The following is a 16,542-nucleotide window of genomic DNA, read 5'->3' on the forward strand; positions in this document are numbered from 1 at the left end:
AAGATTCAAGCCTCTCATCTTTTTTCACAGCATTATAAAATTTGGGCCTTGCATGGGGCACAAATGATTGACAGGAGGCGCAGTTGAGCTGCGTGGCTCACGCAAGGTTGTGCGTGGTGGAGGGGGTAGTTTAGGTTGCAGATCCCCTCTCTGGGCTCACGGCCGCTGCCAGAACCTGTCTCCACTAAAGCAGGCAACGTGCCAGGAGCTGCAAACATAAGGACTTTTCTCCCCCCCAAAAATCTATAATTCATTTTGTTTTGAAAGACTTCTCAGAGTTTAAAACCTCTGTTTTGTGGCTTGCCGAGGCGCTGTGATCTGTTTCTTACTGGTCTCTTGTTCTGTGGAAATTTTTCTTGGTTGGCTTTTTGAGATTTAGATTTCCTTGCCAAGGTATTTTTAGAGAGTGGAGATCAGTATGTGTCCCCAAAGGGGGGGGATATATACCTTCAGGCCCAATTATGCAATTAGAATTTTAATGAGGAGTGTCATAAATCCTCGCTTCATTGCAATCATTACCTAGAAGACTGTTCTACTCAGAAGGCTCAGCTTAGGTATCATCATCATTATCATCAACATCACCAGCCAACCACAAGCATTTGTGAAGTGGCCACAGATTATGCAGCACTTGTCTGGGTCCTGGGAGACTTAGAGAGAAAGAGGAAGGGAGAAAGGGGGAGAGAGAGAGAGAGAGACAGAGAGAGAGAGAGAGAGAGAGAGAGAGAGAGAGTGTGTGTGTGTGTGTTAGCCCTTGCCTTCAAGGAGTTTATGATCTGCAGAATTGCAGGAAGGACAGGAATCTTGGGCAAAGACAGACACCTCATTTTTCCGTGTATGTAAAGTACATACTAACTCACATATCTGGTATTGTATGCAGGGGAGGGAGACAGTGGTGAGATAAAGAAGGGATCTTAGAGGGGCTTCCCTGGTGGCACAGTGGTTGAGAGTCCGCCTGCCGATGCAGGGGACGCGGGTTCGTGCCCCGGTCCGGGAGGATCCCACATGCCGCGGAGCGGCTGGGCCCGTGAGCCATGGCCGCTGAGCCTGCGCGTCCGGAGCCTGTGCTCCACAACGGGAGAGGCCACAACAGTGAGAGGCCCGCGTATCGCAAAAAAAAAAAAAAAAGAAAAAAGAAGGGGTCTTAGAAAGGTCTGGTTGTGGGTAACTAGAGGCATGTAGGTTTGCTGACCAGGGAGGGCACAGGCTGCCTTGTAACAAGGCAGAGCAGTTGGTTGGAGGAGAGAGGAAGTAATTGGTGGAGGGCCTTGAAACCAATGATTTAAATAGATTCAGCCCACTAACAGCGATGATTGGAGGGCTGGGAGAGGAAAATTACTTGCTATGGTTGATTCTGGCAGAAACTGACAGGGCAAGATTGGAATTGAGTTTTTTGTTCTGTTTTGTCTTTGCAAAAAGGAGGTTTCAGGTTTGTGAGATTTTGTGCAGATCAAGATAAGGGATTTGGGGGTCATGATTGGTAGAGCAAAGAGACGAGTCTCTTTTTTTGGCTAAAATCTTGTTTCTGTTTGGAGGGTCTCCTTTTCCCTCAGAAATAATGGCTGATTAGGAGTGGTGTGTGTGTGTCCTTAACCACGACAGGAAACACAGACATGAGACACAGAACCTGCTTCCATGGTATGAGTCGGGGAGGGTCGGTTTTACACGCCCATTACTGCACTCTTTTATCCTCTTTGATTAACTGGAATAGATTTTAATGGGACTCATTATTCACTGCTGCACAGCAAAATCATTTTTATAACTCTTTCCATTGTGTTTATCTTGTGAATGGAGATGTTTGGCATCTTTTTTCAAAACAGACCAATAAAAGTTGTATTTAGGTTTGGATCTGGCACATCAGCATCTTAAATTCTCAACTCTTCTCTGAAATCAGTTCTCGTAGGGCAGCCACGACTGCAAAAGTCAATTAGGGGTGAACGTGGAGAGGGGAGATCACAGCCCTCCTTGCTCTCGCGTTCCCGAAATCATGGTAAACACGCTACATGTGTCCTGAGCCCGGGGAGGCACGGTCCCTTCTATTGCTCTGTCTGTAAGGGAGCTAACCTTTCAATAGTTTTTATGGAAAATGCTGGGGCAGCTTGTGAACTAATTAGAAGAAACCCTGATAAGTGAATGCCGGGTCTGTCCATCGGTTCTCTTTCCTCTTCTGTGGAGTAGACAGCCAGTCAAATAGCATCTCTTGTGTGGATGATAATCCTGTCCCCCAACATCTATGAAATGGGATGTCACTTCTCTGCTAGCTTCTCCAGGTTTGAGTCTTCTCTGTAAAGCTGAAGTTTCTCTGGGGCTTCTGATTCTCAGGCATTTCACACATGGCAGCCACATTCGGTTCTCTGCACGGCCCAGAGAAAGCAGTGTGAGAAATGCAATGCGAAGGCTGCCAAAGCCAAAAAAACAAGTGGTAGTTTTAGGGTTGTGAGTCTAAACCTGGCCTGTTGTAAGAAGATGTCTCAGACGTTATTCAAAATGCTTCCCCAGTTAATAGACCCTGATTGGTCCTGTAGGTTATTGGTGCCAGTTGCTTCCAACAACAGAAAAGTGCTGCATTCCAGCTACGTTCCTGCTGCAGAGCCTAAGTGCTTAGTGCTATTTCCTTAAAACATTTGAGGTTGATAAATGACAAGCACTTCACTCTGGGTAAAGCTCATAAATCCGGCCCCTACAAAAGATAACAAGCTGACAGCACTTAGTCCTGTTTATAAAGTTCATACACATCCATCTGTGATAGAGGCACGGGATGGATCTGGGAAATAGCACCGCAGCCCGTTAAAGTAATGCAAGGACACAGCCACGATGCAAGACGTGCTGTGTGCCCAGACTCGCTGCCATTTGCCCTGAGCTTCAAGGGCATCTGGAGGCCAAGGCCCACAGAGCTGGAGCCCACAGGCCATGGAGTCCGACTCCTTCCTGCAAATCTCCTTTCTCCCTCCCTCCACCGCTCCTTTTCTGCCTGCAAGATGAGCCCCTGCCTCGTCGCCTCCCTCCCTTCGCTGGGCTGAGTAGAGGCGGGGGTGAGGGGGTATGTGGAGCAGTGGAACACTTCCCCCAGGGCAGAAGAGATGAGTTCAGGTGAACATTTCATCAGCACCAGGGGCTGTTCTCTTTTTGGCAATCTGTTCGGGAAAAATGACAAACCCTCCAAAAAAGCCTGTAAGTAGCATAAGTGCAAAGCCTGAATGGCTTATGTGCTAGCAGGTATCAGAAGAGAAAATGTTTTAATAAAAAAAGAAACACGAGGGCTTCCCTGGTGGCGCAGTGGTTGAGAGTCCGCCTGCCAATGCAGGGGACGCGGGTTTGTGCCCCGGTCTGGGAGGATCCCGCATGCCGCGGAGTGGCTGGGCCCGTGAGCCATGGCCTCTGGGCCTGTGCGTCTGGAGCCTGTGCTCTGCAGCGGGAGAAAAAAAAAAAAAAAAAAGAAACACGAGACTCATCCCACTGGTCGTAGCTCCTTAGAGACGTGGCAGGTATTGTTCAGGGGGGCCTGGTCGCTCAGAGCAGGGACTGAGCGACCCAGGCCCTGAGTGGCCGTGGTGGGTGCGATCTGTCACACGCATGGGGCTGAAGCCATGTACACAGTACCGCACTGAACATTCAGTACTGCAGATAGGACAGTCACGCTGCTTGTCAGATACCAGAAGAGCGCAAAGAGCGTTCCTTCACTTGACAACAGCCTGGACCCAAGCGGCAGACATGCTGTTCCCTCCGATTGGAGTGACCTCTCTTCCTTCAGCCCCTTCACCAGAGGACCAGCTGCTGCCTGGCTTTTGAGACCCAGCTCAGAGAGCATCTCCCCAAGGAAGCGACTCACCCCACAGACCCCCAGGCCCGAGCTGTGTTCCCTTAGTCCTCTGTTCTGTGATCATTTGCCAGGTTGCACTTTCCTTATCCATTCACCTGTCTTCCCCATCAGCCGTAAATAGGGACAGCATCTTGTCCCAGATTCATTATTCATCTCTGGGGCCGAGCGCAGTGACTAGGATGTAGTGGGTGCTCAATAAATGTTTGTCAAGTGAGTGACGGTGTGGTCAGCACGATGAGAATTGATGGTGCCCTTTCTGATCTGCCATCCATCATGCGTGGAGTGGAACACAACTGGAGGCTTTAAACAATGCCCCTTGAGAATATAAGAAGAGGTGGGGTTAGAATGAGTAATCACCACCTTTTATTGAGTATTTACTGTGGCACCTTCTTAGGCTTTTCAAATGTATCAGTGCACTTAATCCTGAGATCAATCTGCTAAAACAGGTTCTGTTATTATCCCTGTTGCAAAGCACAAGGAAGTTCAATAACTTGCCCAAGGTCACACAGCAGCAGCACTGAGATTCATACCGATGTTAGATAACCACTGTTTCTCTCTGCCTTTTAGACTGGTTCCTGGAAGGAATTAAGCCCTAATCTTCGGAAGCATCCATCTTATGTAATGATTTAGCTTCTCTCCTGTACATCTAGAATGGTACGAGTTATGTTCCATCCTAGGGAAAAAGGAGAAAACGGCCATTCAGACAGCTTTCTGTGGTTCACACAACAGGTCAGAGTTAGGAGACAAAGAATTGGTTTTATTTTTATTTTTTATTTTTTTTGGCCATGCCATATGGCTTTCGGGATCTTAGTTCCCCAACCGTGCCCCCTGCAGTGGAAGCGTGGAGTCCTAACCACTGGACTGCCAGAGAATTCCCAAGAATTGATTTTAGACAGTAGTTGAAAGCACAGCAAGTGTTCCCCAGCCTCTGTTCTCCAGCCAGACTGAACTACAATACTGTCATTTCCTACAAGAACCATCTAGACCCCTAGACCTTTGCATATGCTCTTCCCTCTGCCTGTAACACACTTCCCTGCTCTCTCCTCCTTCCCCTAGGCTGGTCTTCACTTGGCTTCTCTTTCCCACCAGTTCAGATGCCATTGCCCACCCCTTCAAGATAGAGAGTCCCTCCAGTCCCTGATGTCCCTGTTGTGGCACTGAGTGCTATAGTGCTGACCACCACACCCGGAGTTGATTTGTGTGTGGGGCGAGGGGAATGATTATCTGCTTCTGACAGGTTCACACCCTGGGCCTGTTGTCTTCTGTCCCCCATTTATCCCCTGCACCTCGGCTGGTGCTCGGACACAGCGTGTGTTCACTAAATGTTTGTCGAAGGAGTGGACGAATGGGGGTCCATTTTGCTTTACACTTTTGAGCCTCGGGGTTTTGAAGTGATCAAGTCTGTTCTGTCACACAGCCATTGTTTGCCATCTCTTGTGTGTACACACTCGGCGGGTGCCGTGGGGAGTAGAGAGATGACCGGCGTTGCTCTTGTTCTGAGGCGCCTATGATCTAGGGAGATGCTCAGGTGGTCACATCAGCACAGCACAGTGGACCGGTGATAGAACGGGAGGTGGGCGTGCTCATGCTCTTGCGAGTCGGCAGCACCAAGGAAGCCCCATCGCAACGCAAGACCTCCCGTCCTCAGGGTGTCCCAAGAACCACCAGGAGTAACTGTGACGGGTGGTTCTTGTTTGTGAAGAAGTAGAAACCCAAATTAGGAAGACTAAGCAAGCCTCATACATTTGGGGAAGGCATGTTGAAAAGTGCACCCTCATGTAGGTAACAACACATTGGAGGTTAGATTTAGCCCAAGAGAAAAACTTAATGACTTAAAACTAGAACCCTTTATTTTGCAGATAGAGCTAAGACTTAAAATCAGGTGTATTTAGGATATCTCTACTTGGTTTCCTCAGGCACCCGATCTTACTTTGTCTAGAACTTAATTACTCATCTGTTTCCCTCAAAACTTGCTGCTCCTGCTTCTCCTGTCTTCCATCCCTTCTTTACTGGAACCACCTGATGCTCAAGCCAGGAATTCAGGTGTTTCTCTTTTTCTTTTTTTTTTTTTTTTCTGCGGTATGCGGGCCTCTCACTGTTGTGGCCTCTCCCGTTGCGGAGCACAGGCTCCGGACGCGCAGGCTCAGCGGCCATGGCTCACGGGCCTATCCGCTCCGCGGCATGTGGGATCTTCCTGGACCGGGGCACGAACCCGCGTCCCCTGCATTGGCAGGCGGACTCTCAACCACTGCGCCACCAGGGAAGCCCCCAGGTGTTTCTCTTGATGCTTTTCCAGTTCTCAGGCTTTCTCTCCTTCGCACTGCCTTCATCAAGGCGGGAGTTGGCCTCCCTCCTGCCCTTCTTGATTCCAGGCTCCTTTCCTCCAACCCATTCTCCACCCTGTTGTTAGTGCACATTCTAGAATGCAGGTCTGATCCCATCATTCCTCTGCCTCTGGGTATATGGAGAATCCTGGTCCATCCCCACCAGGCCCACTGAGTTCAGGCTGTTTCACCTCTGCCAGATGACGTGCAGTTCCCTATAAAGATCATGATGTTTGTCTGTTTTTAGACTTATTTCCTTTTCTCCTTTAACTAATTCTCCCTTGTTCTTTAAAGCTTTTTCCAACCTGGGTCGTTACTTGAGTCTTCGGCAGGGAACATTCTTCCAGAATTTCACATCCTCAGTGTCTAATATTGCTGGGCGCATAGCAATGTAATGTACATATGTACATAGTAATGTGCTGTGTAATCCTTGCTGAAAGATTAGCTGAGAGGATGGGGAGTTCCCTGCTGGCCTAGTGGTTAGGATTCCAGGCTTTCACTGCTGTGGACAGCGTTCAATCCCTGGTTGGGGAACTGAGATCCCACAGGTGCAGCCAAAAAAAGGATTAGATGAGAGGAAGCAGAGGCTTTAATTCACATTGAGCTGTAAAGGAGCAATAAATACCTGGCTCTTCTGAAAATGGGTTTTGTTTTAAGGTGGGAGAAGAGTGTTAAGATACCAGTTACTTACTGGAAAAGGTGGCTGGGGAGTGCTGGAGGAGAGCAAGATGAAAGGAACCCCACAGAGCAGAAAAAGAGGCGATCTGGGGGGTTGCCTACCTGGGGGGTTGCCTACCTTAGACCACCAAGAAGAAGGCCAGTGTCTGCTGTAGCAGGCTGCCAAAGAATGTTTCCTTATACAAGAAGGGGACAGGTCTACTGTAGGTAATTAATTACTCAGACTCATTTCCAATTTGACACCCTACAATTCTTAAAGTTGAAAATCTAAGCCAGGCATTCTGAATCGGTGTGAGAATTTTTCCCCTCTCTTCACTTTATTGCAAGCTCCATAGTAGCAAAGACATTGTCTCTGCATTCAACAGAGATAATTTTGCATTTTAGAAACAAGGAAGTAGAAAACTGCATTAATACGAGATTATGTTTGAGGATTTAAGCTCCCAAATCAGGAAATCCACTCAGTATTCTCTTGGTAGCTCTCGTTTAGATGCACCACACACCCACTTGCAGACAGCCCCTTGTGCCAGAGCCTGCCCTGCGGTGGCCGTGAGTTATGGCGGATTGGGGATCATTACCTTGATCTTCTTGGCCCTTGGGTATTTCACTTCTCCAAGTTAATGTGTGCTCTTAAGTGTTACATTATCTTGTAGCAAAGTAGTCATTTATAATTTATATACTATGTACTGGCTTAAAATAGAAACAAGAGGATAATCAGCATCCTGAAGCTCCTAGTTTTCCAAAATAACATTTCTTCAGTAAGTCTGCCTGTAGGAATTAAAACCTACCGTGAATTAAAAAACCCTTTGTCCCAGTGTCAGAGTGGGACACAGGTGTGCCAACAAGCATTATTAAGCCTTACAAAAGGGGAAGGAGATCATCTTTTTAAAATAAAACATTTTATTTTATTCTACTCAAAATAATTTCTAAAGAACTCAACCTTTGTAGTGTTGCAGGGGCCCCACTGAAGTCACAGAGAGGGGACGGGGCAGAGCTAAAGCGTCTTTTGGAGAAGGACAAAAGCTAATCCACATCTCCACCCCGTGTCTGCTGCAGTTTTGGTGTCCTTCCATCTAGGCTGCTCCTTTGCCCTTTGACTTTGACTAAACACACGGAGAAGGATGGGCTTTCCTGTTGAGTTCCTCGAAGGGAACACGCCGTCCATTCACATATATTAAAAATAGAAGGCCTGGGCTTCCCTGGTGGCGCAGTGGTTGAGAGTCCGCCTGCCGATGCAGGGGACACGGGTTCGTGCCCCGGTCCGGGAGGATCCCACATGCCGCGGAGCAGTTGGTCCCGTGAGCCGTGGCCACTGAGCCTGCACGTCCGCAATGGGAGAGGCCACAACAGTGGGAGGCCCGCATACCGCAAAAAAAAAAAAAAAAAAAAAATAGAAGGCCTGCTTGAAAAATCCTCTAGAATCAGGTTTTAGCAAACACCAATCAGATTTTAAAGGTCTAATTTATTTTTTTTCCTTCTTGCTTTTATAAGAAGTCTCTGAACCCTGAACTTTCCCCAGTTCCTTTTCATTGTGCATCTTCAGCGTGCCAGGACCTTGGGTAGAAATTTCTAATGAGAGCAGGAGAAGGACAGACGCCCCTGCAGTCAGGTGGTCTTCCTCTTCCGATGTCTGGCGAATTTGTGTTTGAATCCACCATCTGTGACCACCATCTCCGTGATGTGTCTTGTGCTCATCCCTGTACCCAGATGTCCATTTGAATGTCCAACTGATACTTGGGGGCCACTGACTGGGGTTGAGGCCAGCAGCCGCTATGGGTGGCTGTATCACAGGTGGCAACATTTACTAAGCTCTTGGGTATTTTCTTCCCCTATTATGATGTTGAACCTGCTTTTCTGGCCACAAGATTGAAGAGCTGAGAAATGGGTTTAGCAGCCATTGCTTCAGGTCCTTTTGAAAATGAGGCTACGGGATTAGCACACTACAGTATATTCCTGTCTGTTTGTCCCCTGGGTTTTGATACAAGAGTTTGAAGTTGCTTCATGTGGCTGTGGGTGGACACCTCCTCTTTGGCCTCGGTTACACATCATGACGCGGACTGGCTGGTCTCTAGTGGTTCTTTTTCCCCATGATTTGTGACGTCAGTTACAACTTCTTACCCTATGTTGCGTTTTTTAAAAAATCAAGTAAAACTAGTCTTTACATTTTAAAATACTAGCCTTTTATTAAAGGGCAGAGTCATGATTAAAAAGATCAGGGCTTCCCTGGTGGTGCAGTGGTTGAGCCGCCTGCCGATGTAGGGGACACGGGTTCGTGCCCCTGTCCGGGAAGATCCCACATGCTGTGGAGCAGCTGGGCCCATGAGCCATGGCCGCTGGGCCTGCGTGTCCAGAGCCTGTGCTCCACAACGGGAGAGGCCACAGCAGTGAGAGTCCCGTGTACCGCAAAAAAAAAAGATCAACAACAAAATCTTGAGGAAACGAATGTCTCTAGAAGCTAACCTTGGGTTAACGGGAGAAGCTCGACTCTCTTAAATGTGGACGTTATTTACCAGCTTTCCTAAATTAGCAGCTTTGGGCATATTAAGATCTGTAAGGAACTGTCCAAGGGAGGTATTGTGTATGCTTTGCAGTGATTAAGCCATTAAGCTCTAATTATTATTTTACCACTCATGGTTTTGTGTAGGAAGGTTTACAATTATTTAGGAATTCTGTGATCCTCAGCCATCTTAGCGTCATCCCCACCTTTCAGAGCCTGAGGTGGGGGGAGCAGAGAAAAGGTTTTCCTGCGAGCAGATTACCACTTGGGCTCAGCTGTCTTCCCCTGTTGGTTTGTTCCCTTGCAGATGAAGTGGAAGGGGAAGGACCTGTTTGACTTGGTGTGCCGGACCCTGGGTCTTCGGGAAACCTGGTTCTTTGGCCTGCAGTATACAATCAAGGACACCGTGGCCTGGCTCAAGATGGACAAGAAGGTGGGCCCAGACCCTGATGACACCAGTGGGGCTGGCATGGGCTCTGGATTTCCCCTGAGCATGTGTCTAGCTTATTGCTCATCATGGGGCATTATGGGTACACAGCAGAGAGAGGGGTAGGTTGCGGAGGAAGTTATATGGGATAGGATGCGGGCCTGGGGAGGCCCCGCCCCTGTTCCTCACCGGCTACCCCAGGCCTGCAGAACCACCCAGGACTGACCAGCTGCCATCCCTGGCTTCTTCCTTGTTGTCACTGGGTGTCACCTGATTGCTTCAGGCTTAATGCCGTTCTGTTGACTGAGCCATGAGTCAGGCTTCATGTATAAAAATTACTATTGTATTATCGTTTTGGTTTTTTTTCCCACAATTTATGTCTTTGAATGATTTTCTTGGGGCTCCTGTTCTTTAGGGAATTTTTTAGAGTATTTTTGAGAAACACCATGGCCCAACTCAATTTATTCATTAACATGATCTAAGGAATAAAGGGTGCCCTGGTTCCCGTGGTGAAGGAAGAATGTCTATTTTGTTCTCGTGATATTCTGGGGCTTCTGAGGCCTGGTGGACAAGTCTGGACTCCCAGCAGTTCTAATGTGGCTTAGAAATGGATATTGCCTCGGGGAACTGCCCTCTGCGTGGGTTCTTATGTGCTCACAAAGACGCTGTCACCTACTTACCTGCCAAACTATCCATGGAGACGCTGAGAGCAGGGCCGTATGTTTTAGTCAGTGACTCCTAAAAGACCCCTGAATCTCCAAGTAAGTCAGTGTCTCATTTTTACCCCAAATTACCCCCTGCAATTGCCTACCTCATTCTGTTATCTACTACTTCACATGATAAACAGTGAAAGCCTCCCGTCTTCTACCAGTTTGACTCTAAACTCAGGCATTCAAATTGTGTTTACATATGTACGCAGTAATCTGAATCTTCACGTTGGGGTCCCTGCTGGTTATAAATTTCACATGGTAATTCCCAACGATCATGAATGTCCAAGTGCTGCCATGCCAGCAAGAGCGTCCTAGATCAGGTTTATTTTGAATCTCTTGGGCACCACGACCAGGAATTTGGGCAGGAGCCTGGAGAGTTATCTACCAAAGACAGCAAAACCCTCAGTATCATTTTGTGACTCTCGGCAAAGTAAATTTGAAATCGTACCTGAGTGTTGGCCAAATGGATATTAGATTGGGGGCCTCAGGAGCCATGGAGCCTGCTGCTCAAAGGAAATAAATTATGACACATGTTAATGGAGCCTTGTAGCCTGTCACATGGCATGTTTATGTCCTGAGATGAAATTCATTCTGGAGAGCAGATGGCTCAAGCTTTCCAGTGGGCGGATGAAATTGTTAGAATATTAAAGGCAGAGTGGTTTACTGGCTGTGCTCAAGTATTTCGTGGGGCATCTCTAGAGGTTCCTTGAAACAAAGGGTTGCCATGATGGACGTGTTTCACTTTTGTTGCTCAGTTAATGTTTAGATGATTTCACAAATATCTAGTTCATCATCTCTAAGCTCCATTCCAGTATGGACCTAAATGTTGGAGGTAGTCAGCAAGACAAAAGAATAAAGGAAGATTCCACTACTTGAGAAAATTAAAAAACCTTCAGCCTACCGTAAAGGATAGTGCCCAAGGCCTTTGAGTTATAAATTTCTAGTTTTTAGCTATCTCTGTGGCCTTGAAAACATTTGTGCCTGAATCATCGTAGCTCCACTCACCACTTGGGGATATTGATTAATTTGATTAATTCACCATGTGAAGTGAATGTTACCTCCTGTTATAGACGGCTTTGTGAATGCTTCAAACTGTAGAATCACAACCTTTGGGAAATGTGATAACTTTAGAAGGGAGAAAAATGTTTATACACTCCCTGCAGAAGGTCCTCTGATGGTGGCCTGGGAGGGAGAGGGGCGAAACTAGCTTGCTTTTCTTTTGCTCTGCAATTCTGCAGGTGCTGGATCATGACGTTTCAAAGGAAGAGCCAGTCACCTTTCACTTCCTGGCCAAATTTTATCCTGAGAATGCCGAGGAGGAGCTGGTTCAGGAGATCACGCAACATTTATTCTTCTTGCAGGTACCCCTTTCCATGCCACCCCCCTGATCTTGAGAGAACCGCCCCCAGGGGTAGCGGCAGAGGCAGCCTGGGCCAACCCCTCGGATTTGACCACAAATGCCTCCACATTGTGAAAATGTTCTCCCTCTGGAAAGCCAGTCCCTTTGGTTCTGTAATGAAAAACAGTCTTCAGGACAGAACTATACTTGAGTGATGAGAACTGGTGTCAGATGAAATTGCAAAAGTATGATGGCGAAAGAACACATGCAAGCAGCTCCCTAACTAGAAACATCTTTGAAGATGGTTCCTCACTAACTTAGAAGTACTCAGTAGTTGCCCAGGAAGTCTAAAAAGAGAGTCTTGCAAAGAGTAGTTCTTCCAGAAATTTAAAATCTGCTCTCATGAAGGCAGGACTTCAGAACTCCAGTGACACTTGGTAAATCCCACACACGTGGTACTTCAAACATCATGTTTCATGCCACTCTTTGTCTGTGTTGTCTTATTTTCCACTTATTCCCTCATTAGACTGTAAGCCCCTTTAAGGCAAGGCTCATTGAGTGCACGGTGGGCACCCCGTAAGTAATTGTTCCACCGAATTGAAGAAATTAGGAGATCCGTAATTAAAGGTTCAAAGACAGCTAGTTGACCATCTAGAGGTGCAGCTAGGGGGACTGGTGTGAGGATGAGAACCTTGTCAGTTTTGCTTGTGTTCCTACTGCTCACTCAGAGCACTTCCCGAGTTTCTCGGTTAGCTATGGTGCTTGGCACTGGAACGGCTGGTGTGTCCACCATCAGTGACGGAAAAGACCCTAGCAGGGCGTTAATTACATAATTGCCCAGACGTACACATATAGCCTGTCCTCCTATAATTAGTTGGAGCCTCAGATTATTGCATTAAGTAAATATTAAGTTAAATGTAATAACCCCCTCCAATAATTTCTTTTGCAAAAAAAAGTTTGCGAAAAAAAATGTGTGTTTGTATATCCCCTCTCCAATATTTTCATGTCAAAGGGAAGCCCTTTTACTTTTTCTGTAGTGCAGCTTAAAACCGAAAGAAAGTTGCCCTGCTTTGAATGAAACCACAAAATGACCTCCTAGGCCCCAGAATGTCCTAGCCATATAGAGATGGCTTTCTTGTAAGCAGTGCCCATTCTCCATTTGACTTTGGCTTAATTTCCCCTCCTACTGAAATGTTGGAGTGCTTTCACGGCTGAGCAAGGCAAAATTTACTACTTTTATGAATCTGGTGACTGCTGACGTCTGTGAAAGAGAGCTGGCTTTCCCGTTGTGTTTATTTCAGCATGCCCTCACTTCAGGAGGCTGTCTTACCTCTACGTCTGGAACATCACCCACCGTACCAGTCTAAGAAATTAAATGCAATGAGATATGTTAATTCAACATTATGGCTTAAGAATTATATTTCCCAGACCTCAAGTGGACTTAAAGGTTTAATCGATCAAACTTTATTGCTTCCTTTTTCCTTAGAGCAGGCATATTGAAAGTGATGGGTTTTTTTCCTGCAGTCATAACTCAGTGGCCTCGCTGACTTTGGTCTTGTGTTAAGACTTAAAAGCACACTCCATTTCCTCGGATTCTGCGTGTGCTCAGCTGGGGCCGAGGCTGCAATCACCACCAGAGCCGCTCCTGACATTTCCCGAGTTCACAGCTCTCCTCCGTCACAACCCAGATGTCAGTCTCTTTTTTTAACTACGAAGATTGTTTTTCCTCTTCGGCATTTGATCACGAACAGAAGAGATTAAGGTTTTTTTTCTGCGTAGCCATCTTACCAATAACTTCTCGGGGACCGAGCTCCCAACCTGTCGGCAGCGGTAAAAAGAAAAAATCGTTCCCTTTGTCAGAAAATCATTAGCAGGCTGGGTTGACAGGCCTCATTAGAACACGCTGCAGTGTCTTGCTCTGACCAGCCTGCACGGCTCCTGTCCACACATACGGTATCATGTCTCCCCTGTTGCCCCTTTCAGGTAAAGAAGCAGATTTTAGATGAAAAGATCTACTGCCCTCCCGAGGCTTCTGTGCTCCTGGCTTCTTACGCCGTCCAGGCCAAGGTAGGCTCAAAGAAGAAAAATGCATTCTTCCTGGGCATTAATGCATGTCACAGGATCACACTAGTCATCTGTTTCTTTGGATCTTCTAGGCTTCAGAGACTTTCCCCAGAAAGTGGGATGCTGTGGCACTTGTGGACTTGGGGGACCACTCTCACTGTTCCACTGCTGTATCATCTTGTGAGAGTGTCTGTATGTGTATAAACAATAAGTGTACAGCTTGATGAATTATCTGTGTAATCTCACTATGCACATGTGGTTAATTACATTCACCCAGCCAACCTCTCTTTTTATTAACTAGGAAGAATGTGGTTATCATCTCCAGTTTGGGCCAAACATGGCCTTGGGGTCAGAAAGGCCCAGGTCCTCACTGCAAACTCATCTTCTGAGGACCAGTGGCCCTATGCCTCGGGACTATGTCACACCCTGGGGAATGTCCTGCTTCACCCACCTGGATGGACGTGCTGGCCGTGCTTACGGTCGGGCACTGCAGACTCTCGGCCCCACCAAGCCCAGCTGAGCTGTCTGGTGACCTGAGAGTCTTTCACAGAGAAATCGCTGCAGACTGGGAGTGGTGGGAGAGGGAGACCACTGGTCTTGTGCTTCTGTCCTCTCTGTTTTTATAAGACGCACTACAGGGTCTGCCCAGGGTGCTTCATGCCCCTCAGGTTTCCGAATTCAATCACGTGCCACTTTCTCCTGATCCCTCTGCTTACTACCTTTCACTGCAGCATAAGATGACCTCAGAATTGGGACACCTGGGTTACTTTTGTGATTTTTGCCTAATCTTTTCAGTTATTATTTTCCTTTTTAGTTAGAGCCATTTCCCTGACATGTTAGAGAAATTAATAAGACCCTCAACTTCTTAGCCCACTTTTTGGGGTAGCTTAAGATAATCTCAAATCAAAGCCAGGAAGTAACTGGCCTATCATTTGGAGGAAAAAAGGGTCTGCACGTGCTTGTCACACTAACAGAAGCATCAGGGTCATTTGATGACTCGTCTAATATTTGCTGAGTATTCACTGGCCTGAGGGGAGGTTGTTGACTCTGTCACTGATACAGACACAAGTGAGTATCTGCCCTCAGTGATTTGCCCAAGGTCATTTGGGCAATCTTGGGTGAAGCTAAGGGCAGAATTCATGGCTTTGGGATTGCATTTTGAGCCTCCTCTATTGCATTGTCCTGACAAATGAGTAATTGAGAAAACAGAAAATGGGCCTTGATTCAACTAAAACATATGCTTCCTTTTATGCTTTGATTAAGAATATTAATAACAGGAAAAATGTGTCCTTTCAATCAGTATCGCCCTGACAGTGATGAAGCAGTTGTCACTTTCATTAAATCTAAGCACTTCCTGGCCCGGAACTGAGCTTCTCTCTAGCACGCCTTCTCCCCGGCTGAGAGGAGGCCCAGTATCTTCTCAAAGATACTACCTCTCTGAAGGATTTTAGTCTCAAAGGCTACATTTTCTTTGCATAAATTTTGGGCTACAAATTCAAAGGCCACCTGTAGAAAAAAATAACTTTTCAGGGAACCAGCAGATGTTTGCTTAAACAGATTTCACTGTAGGAAAGCCCTCCTAATTTGGATCCTGCTAATTTAGAGATGAAAGTGATTCACAGACAGCATATGGGGTTCATATGGAGGAGCGTGCTTCAACTGTTTTTCCCGGTGTAAATTGTCAGGAACCTACAAATAAAGGTAATCTATGGCTTCAAGTCTGCATTTGGGAAACTAAGGATTATTATAACATGCTTCCAGTTTCTAGGACAGCTATTAATATTAATAGGGTGCCTCTGATTACAATATTGATCAGATCTTACATGCCTGTAGTGTTTTACAGTTTTACAAAGTGTTATAACATGAATATTTCTTGAGATACTCAATGGAGTCTTTTCTGTAAACCAAAGAATTTAAGGCTCAGAAAGGACTAATAATTTGTCTAAAGTCACAATACTTGATGTTAATTTTTTTTATATATATAAATTTATTTATTTATTTATTTTTGGTTGCGTTGGGTCTTAGTTGCTGCGCACGGGCTTTTCTCTAGTTGCAGTGAGCAGGGGCTACTCTTCATTGTGGTGTGAGGGCTTCTCATTATGGTGGCTTCTCTTGTTGCAGAGCACAGGCTCTAGGTGCGCAGGCTTCAGTAGTTGTGGCTCGTGGGCTCTAGAGCACAGGCTCAGTAGTTGTGGTGCATGGGCTTAGTTGCTCTGCGGCATGTGAGATTTTCCCAGACCAGGGCTCGAACCCGTGTCCCCTGCATTGGCAGGCGGATTCTCAACCACTGCGCCACCAGGGAAGCCTGATGTAAATCCTTTTTTAAATGGAGTTTGTAGCCCACTTCTTAATGGACAGGATTTGAAGCAGAATGGAGCTGGAGAATGGAGCAGGAGTGAGAACCCTAGTGTCTGGATTGCATAATTTAGCACTTGCTCTTGCCCTCACTGTGAGAGGGGTCTCTGGGTACCACACACTACCTTTCACTAAATTCCAGGTTATTTATATGGTCACATCAGTCCAAACTTTTCAGTAAATCATCCTGGTTCCTTCCATTATATTCCATTTCTTTTCTTCCACAACCTTTCTGAGACAGATAGGAAGTGTAAAAGTGTGGTGGGGAAAGTGAATTGAGCTCATTAACACATGGGATGTAATTATGCACAAATGTATTCATTACAGTATTTCA

General features: G+C 46.6%; 1 protein-coding gene across 5 annotated transcripts in view; it reads left to right on the forward strand.

The window, feature by feature from the left end:
• Nucleotides 1-16,542, forward strand: part of NF2 (NF2, moesin-ezrin-radixin like (MERLIN) tumor suppressor) — a 77,213-nt gene that overhangs the window by 18,253 nt on the left and 42,418 nt on the right. For all 5 annotated transcript variants that reach the window (XM_082640655.1, XM_082640654.1, XM_082640658.1 and 2 more), the window contains exons 2-4: nt 9,621-9,746; nt 11,689-11,811; nt 13,773-13,856. In XM_082640655.1, the coding sequence (XP_082496781.1) occupies nt 9,621-9,746; nt 11,689-11,811; nt 13,773-13,856 (333 nt within the window). The remainder of the gene's footprint in view (nt 1-9,620; nt 9,747-11,688; nt 11,812-13,772; nt 13,857-16,542) is intronic.

The sequence above is a fragment of the Mesoplodon mirus genome, assembly GCF_964341445.2.
Source record: "Mesoplodon mirus genome assembly, chromosome: 13".
Classification (NCBI taxonomy): Eukaryota; Metazoa; Chordata; class Mammalia; order Artiodactyla; family Ziphiidae; genus Mesoplodon; species Mesoplodon mirus.